This window comes from Quercus robur, chromosome 11 (genome assembly GCF_932294415.1).
Source record: "Quercus robur chromosome 11, dhQueRobu3.1, whole genome shotgun sequence".
Lineage (NCBI taxonomy): Eukaryota > Viridiplantae > Streptophyta > Magnoliopsida > Fagales > Fagaceae > Quercus > Quercus robur.
In genome coordinates, this window is record NC_065544.1 from 31516732 (window position 1) to 31523798 (window position 7067).

The following is a 7067-nucleotide window of genomic DNA, read 5'->3' on the forward strand; positions in this document are numbered from 1 at the left end:
TGTTTTTTTTTGTTTTTTTATTTTTTTATTTTTTAGTTCAGTTTTTAATAATGCTTAACATAAATTGAGCGAAGTCAATTCAAAAACAGCAAAATTAAGTTTCAATATATCCAAAATATATCTTAAATCTGACAAGACTCTTCATTAATGAATAAAGAAATATAAATCGGGTTTTAGAAGATGCTGAATCAAGGGAGGGGAGGTAGGAAACAAACTCGAATTTCATAATTTATTACCTGAGGAGTTTTTTTACAAAATGAGGTCATTATGTAACTACCTCACAGCCTCGACATGCAAAAGATTCAGTTCTTTCTTGGATGATTAGCAATTCACTTAATTGTCCCGTCCTCCCTCCTAACCTCAATATTCTAGAATTAGTCCTATTACTTACAAAAATCAAAAGACACTACTTCATCAATAGGTAAGCAGGTAGAAGACAATGGTTACAAATTTTGTACAATCTAATGGACAAAACATAGCTATAGCTTTGTTGTGGCAAAGCTTAATGTAAAGGTATTTGGAATCAAGGCATCTTAACTTAGAGAGTTGAGACATCAGAAGATGATAAATGTCATAGATTAAAATTCTAGTGAATGATACCAAATCAAATATATATTTATAATTAGTTTGTATGCATTGCATTATTCATCATGTGACTTTAAATATCATAATAGATAGCCAAAACTATCAAACCACTCTTATAGCTTACTATAACTATAACTAGCTAATTTCTCCACATGTATCTTAGATATGACAAGACAATTAGGTATCGGATTCAGAAGGAAGGTTAATTGAAAGCAGGAAGGAAGGAAGGAGAAACAATTAACAAACCCAAATTAATAATAATAATCCTTTAATTTTAATAATACCACCACCACAAGTATAAAATAAAAGTCAACTACTTTACCTGCAAAAACACTTAAATATTCATCAATTAGCAAGAAGGCAAAAGGTTCTCAAATGCTGCGCATTGAGAGCATCTCCAATAAATTTTTCAAATTTTTGTACTATTTGGTAAGTGAACAGTGACTTTTACCTTTTATCTACTTACTTTATAAAATACACTTTTCAATAGATTCTCTATATTTTCTCTATTCCATTAAAATATTATTTCTTTAATATTTTTTTAATTCTTCTTTTACTCATGCTGGCACAAAAAAGTTAGCTCTAGAATTTTTTAAAGTGATAAATTCTGTTAGTACATTTTAAATTAAATATGTTAAAACTCAAAATAACTGAAGATGAATAAAGAGATAAGTTATAATAAAAGTTGTTAAAGAAAGAGTTACTTGTATGTAAGTTAGATTAAATAAATTAAGAGAAGTTTTCTAAATTAATAAATAACATGTAGGTTATATGAAGGGTTGGAAGACTATATATACGGCTATGCTATGGACTAATTTCATATCAAGAGTGAATGAAAAAAATAGTTAAAAGCAAAGAGTATTGTGTGAGAGAGTGAATTCAATAATATTCCTAAATACTTGAGAGATTTCGGGCCAAAGAAAGGTGTTTTTCTGGTGGAGCTTTGAGCTTGAATACTTTGTGCAGAAGCTGTTCTAGCCATACAACATTTGTTGGGCTGTTGTATCCTGGGGGAGACAAGTCAGAGAAAGTCTGCACCGATTACAAAGTTTAGCCAACCAAGAGCTTGAATCTCCTTAAAGAGAGCGAGTGCCGCGCCTCAGTCCAAATAGTGTTGTGTAATTTTTCTCATTGAATTAATAATATTCAGAAGTACTATTCAGTTTCTCTTTGTGTGTTATTTCCATTATTATTGTGTTTGCACCAACAATTTTAAGGAGATTCAACACATGGAGCCTACACAAGAGAAACCAAATGAGCCTGTTGGAGATCTCAACAACCCCTTTCGCTTTAAGGGAGCCCACTTCAAGAGGTGGAAAGGAAAGGTCCTCTTCTACTTGAGTCTTCTCAAAGTCGCCTACATCCTCACTGACAAGAATCCGTCAAAAGTTTCTACCGATGAGATGAGTGAGGAAGAATATATTCTCCATCAAGAAAAAATAGATAAGTATACAAAAGATGAATATAATTGTCGCTCTTATCTATTGAATTGTCTTGCCGATCATTTCTATGATTATTATGATACAACTTACAATTCTGCCAAGAAAATTTGGAAAGCTTTACAAAGCAAGTATGATACCGAGGAGGCTGGTGCAAAGAAGTATGTTGCTAGTAGATTTTTCCGTTACCAAATGGTGGATGGAAAATCGGTGGTGGATCAAGCACAAGACTTCCAAATGATTGTAGCAGAATTGAGATCCGAAAGCATAAAGATTGGAGACAATTTGGTGGTAGCTGGCATAATTGATAAACTACCACAATCTTGGAGGGAGTTCCAAAAGACTTTGCGGCACAAACAAAAGGAGACATCCTTAGAGACTTTGATCACACGCATCCGTGTGGAGGAGGAGGCTAGAGGACAAGATGCACTCATGACACAAGAGAGCAATGGTAATTCCACCACAAAGGTAAACCTTATTTCATCCAATAATAATATGCCCAAAAATCATTTTCCTAGAAATGTTCAATTGAAGCCTAAAAAAAGAGCCTTTAAAAATAATAATAGACCTCAAGGAAGGGGAAACCCAAACAAAAATTACAATAAGAACCAAGGACCCCCTTCACAAGATCAATTTAATAGATCATGATTTGTCTGTGGCAAGAGTGGGCATATTGCTTGATTTTGCAAATTTTGGAAACGTGAGTCTATTCCGCAGGTTAACGTAACCGAAGAGCCTTTAGTGGCTATGATTACAGACATCAATATGGTGCAATATGTTGAAGGGTGGTGGGCAGATTCTGGTGCTAATAGGCACGTCTGTTATGACAAAAATTGGTTCAAATTGTACACTCCTTTTGAAGAAGAAAAAACTGTTATGCTTGGTGATTCTAGCAAAACCAAGGTTCTTGGGAGTGGTGAGGTTGAATTGAAATTCACTTCTAGACGTGTGCTAACATTGAAAGATGTTCTTTACACTCCGTCTATGAGGAAGAATTTGATGTCAAGTTTTTTGCTTAACAAGGCTGGCTTCAAGCAAACTATGGAATCTGATAATTATGTAATCACTAAAAAGGGATTATTTATGGGCAAGGGTTATGCTTGTGATGGAATGTTTAAATTGAATGTTGAGAATAATAAAGCATCCATCAGTTCAGTTTATATGCTTTCTTCTATTAATTTTTGGCATGCTTGTTTATGTCATATAAATAGTAGATATGTGGGAATCATGAGTAGTTTAGGATTAATTCCAAGATTGTCAAAAGATTTTGAAAAATGTGAAACCTCAAGCTAAGATTACAAAAAAGCCTCATAAAAGTGTTGTAAGAAATACCGAATTGCTTGAGTTAATTCACTCCGATTTATGTGAATTTGAGGGAATTTTAACTCGTGGAGGAAATAGATATATTATCACTTTTATTGATGATTTCTCAAAATATACAACTATTTATTTGTTGAAAAATAAAAGTGATGCTTTTGAAAAATTTCAGGATTTTTTTAAAAGAAGTTGAAAATCAATTCGGTAGAAAAATAAAAAGAATAAGAAGTGATAGAGGCCGTGAGTATGAATCAAGTGCATTCAACTCATTTGTTCAATCTTTGGGAATTATCCATGAAACTACTGCACCATATTCATCTGCTTTTAATGGTGTGGCTGAAAGAAAAAATAGAACTTTAATTGAGTTAACAAATGCCATGTTAATTGAATCTGGTGCACCTTTACATTTTTGGGGTGAAGCTATTTTAACTGCATGTCATGTTTTGAATAGAGTGCCACATAAAAAGTCACACACCACACCTTTTGAGATGTGGAAAGGACATAAGCCAAATTTGAGATATTTGAGAGTATGGGGTTGTCTTGCTTATGTAAGGCTTACTGACCCTAAAATACCTAAATTAGGTATAAGAGCTACTACCTGTGCTTTTCTTGGTTATGCGATTAATAGTGCAGCCTATAGATTTTTTGATCTTGAAAACAAAATAATTTTTGAATCTGGAGATGCAATTTTTCATGAAGAAAAATTTCCTTTTAAATTGAAAAATAGTGGGGGTGAAGAAAATATTTTGTCACAACCTAGTTCTTCTACATCACATTTACAAAATCAAGAAAATTTTGAAATGGAACCTAGAAGAAGTAAAAGAGCTAGAGTTGAAAAGGATTTTGGTCCTGATTATTATGTTTTTAACATTGAGGAAAATCCCCAAAATTTAAAAGAGGCTTTAACATCACCTGATACTATATTTTGGAAAGAGGCTGTAAATGATGAGATGGAATCTCTAATTTCTAATAGAACTTGGAAATTAGTAGATCTTCCACCGGGTTGTAAGACCATAGGTTGTAAATGGGTCCTTAGAAAAAAGTTGAAACCGGATGGATCAATAGATAAGTTTAAAGCTAGACTTGTTGCAAAAGGCTTTAAACAAAAAGTTGATCTTGATTTCTTTGATACATTTTCTCCGGTAACAAGAATTACATCTATTAGATTGTTAATTGCTATTGCTGCAATTTTTGATTTGAAAATTCATCAAATGGATGTAAAAACTGCTTTTCTAAATGGGGACTTAGAGGAAGAGATTTATATGGACCAACCTGAAGGCTTTGTAGAGCCTGGACAAGAAAGCAAGGTATGTAAGCTAACTAAATCCCTATATGGCTTAAAACAAGCACCTAAGCAGTGGCATGAAAAGTTTGATTCCTGTATGATTGAGAATGGTTATAAATCAAATGAATGTGACAAATGTATTTATTCTAAATCATGGAATAATCTACATGTTATTATTAGCCTCTATGTGGATGATATGTTGATTTTTGGCTCAAATATGCATGTTATAAATGGGACAAAAAATATGCTTAAAAGCCATTTTGATATGAAAGATCTTGGTGAGGCTAATTTTATTTTGGGTATGAAAATTACAAAAACATGTGATGGAATATATCTTGATCAATCACATTATGTTGAGAAAATATTGAGAAAATATAATTTTCATAATCACAAAAGTGTAGCTACTCCTTTTGATTCTAGTGTTCATTTATTTCCTGTGAATAATGATGATGAGATTTTTAATCAAAAGGATTATGCTAGTATCATTGGTAGTTTGCGTTATGCTACTGATTGTACTAGACCTGACATTGCATATGCAGTAGGAGTACTTAGTAGATTTACTAGCAAGCCTAGTAAAGATCATTGGCTAGCTATTGAGCGAGTCATGAGATATTTAATTGGTACCAAAAACTATGGCATATTTTATAAAAAGTACCCTGCTGTGATTGAAGCTTTTAGTGATGCCGATTGGAATACTTTGTCAGGTGATTCTCTCTCTACCACTGGTTATATTTTTACCTTAGGTAGTGGTGCTATTTGTTGGAAATCTAAAAAACAAACAATAATTGCCAATTCAACAATGGAAGCTGAATTAATAGCATTAGCTTCAACTAGTGAAGAGGCAAATTGGCTTAGAGATTTGTTATATGAAATTCCACTTTGGGAAAAGCCAATTCCACCTATATTAATTCATTGTGATAGCACTACCGCAATTGGTAGAGTTAAAAACCGTTACTACAATGGTAAATCTAGACCTATAAGAAGAAAGCACAGTACTGTGCGATCTTATTTGAGTAGTGGCATCATAACTGTGGATTATATTAAATCTAATGATAATCTTGCAGATCCATTTACCAAGGCCTTGGCAAAAGATAGAGTCTGGAATACATCGAGGGGGATGGGACTAAAGTCCATAGAATCATGAGCCATGTATGAGGATACCCAACCCAAGGACCAGAGATCCTGAGAATTGGGTTCAATGGGAAAAACGAATCGTACGATGGTCGTAAGAAATGCACTATTCATTTTTTTAATTATTTATTTTATAAATAATTTTTAATTGTTCATCCCTATGATGTAAGTGCATTTATCCTGTAATGTGGAGAGGCTGAGTAAAAAACTCTTAATGAAATTTGTAGCTCGTATGAGTGGGGTGTCAGAATTATAGGAGCACCCTTGACAAAATTTCACCTATGTGAGTGTGGGGGTGGGGCCGCTCCCTATGAGATTTGGACTTAATCTCAAATACACTCATGAAACTGGGATCAGCACACGGCCATAAAGTGCTAGCTATAAAAGCTCATGTCAACACCTAGATCATTATGTGTGAGCATCAATACTTTATTTCCCTTAAGCAGTCATGGTTCAAGTCGGAGACCACTACTGACTCTGGAGTAGAGATTGTTGTTTCACTAAGTGAAGGTTCAATGCAGAGCACACCTTCATGATGCATAATAATCCCTCTTTGCCCGGTAATCTCTCATTTTCCAAATTTAATATTAAAATGAGTGGGGGAATGTTAGTACATTTTAAATTAAATATGTTAAAACTCAAAATAACTGAAGATGAATAAAGAGATAAGTTATAATAAAAGTTGTTAAAGAAAGAGTTACTTGTATGTAAGTTAGATTAAATAAATTAAGAGAAGTTTTCTAAATTAATAAATAACATGTAGGTTATATGAAGGGTTGGAAGACTATATATACGGCTATGCTATGGACTAATTTCATATCAAGAGTGAATGAAAAAAATAGTTAAAAGCAAAGAGTATTGTGTGAGAGAGTGAATTCAATAATATTCCTAAATACTTGAGAGATTTCGGGCCAAAGAAAGGTGTTTTTCTGGTGGAGCTTTGGGCTTGAACACTTTGTGCAGAAGCTGTTCTAGCCATACAACATTTGTTGGGCTGTTGTATCCTAGGGGAGACAAGTCAGAGAAGGTCTGCACCGGTTACAAAGTTTAGCCAACCAAGGGCTTAAATCTCCTTAAAGAGAGCGAGTGCCGCGCCTCAGTCCAAATAGTGTTGTGTAATTTTTCTCATTGAATTAATAATATTCAGAAGTACTATTCAGTTTCTCTTTGTGTGTTATTTCCATTATTATTGTGTTTGCACCAACAAATTCTTTTGCTAATCTACAGTAACTCATCAAACTTGATGAGTTACTGTTCATGAGCAAAAAACTTTTTGAGAAGTAGAGAGATTGTTGGAGCAATGAATTATG

General features: G+C 33.4%; 1 protein-coding gene across 1 annotated transcript; it reads left to right on the forward strand.

Annotated features, from left to right (window-relative positions):
• Positions 1 to 1991: 1991 nt before the first annotated feature.
• LOC126706307 (uncharacterized) lies at positions 1992 to 5833 on the forward strand. The gene is made up of 2 exons (XM_050405724.1): positions 1992 to 2492; positions 5691 to 5833. Exons 1-2 carry the CDS (start codon positions 2217 to 2219, stop codon positions 5751 to 5753), a joined length of 339 nt encoding a protein of 112 aa, XP_050261681.1. The 5' UTR covers positions 1992 to 2216; the 3' UTR covers positions 5754 to 5833.
• The last annotated feature ends 1234 nt before the right edge of the window (positions 5834 to 7067 follow it).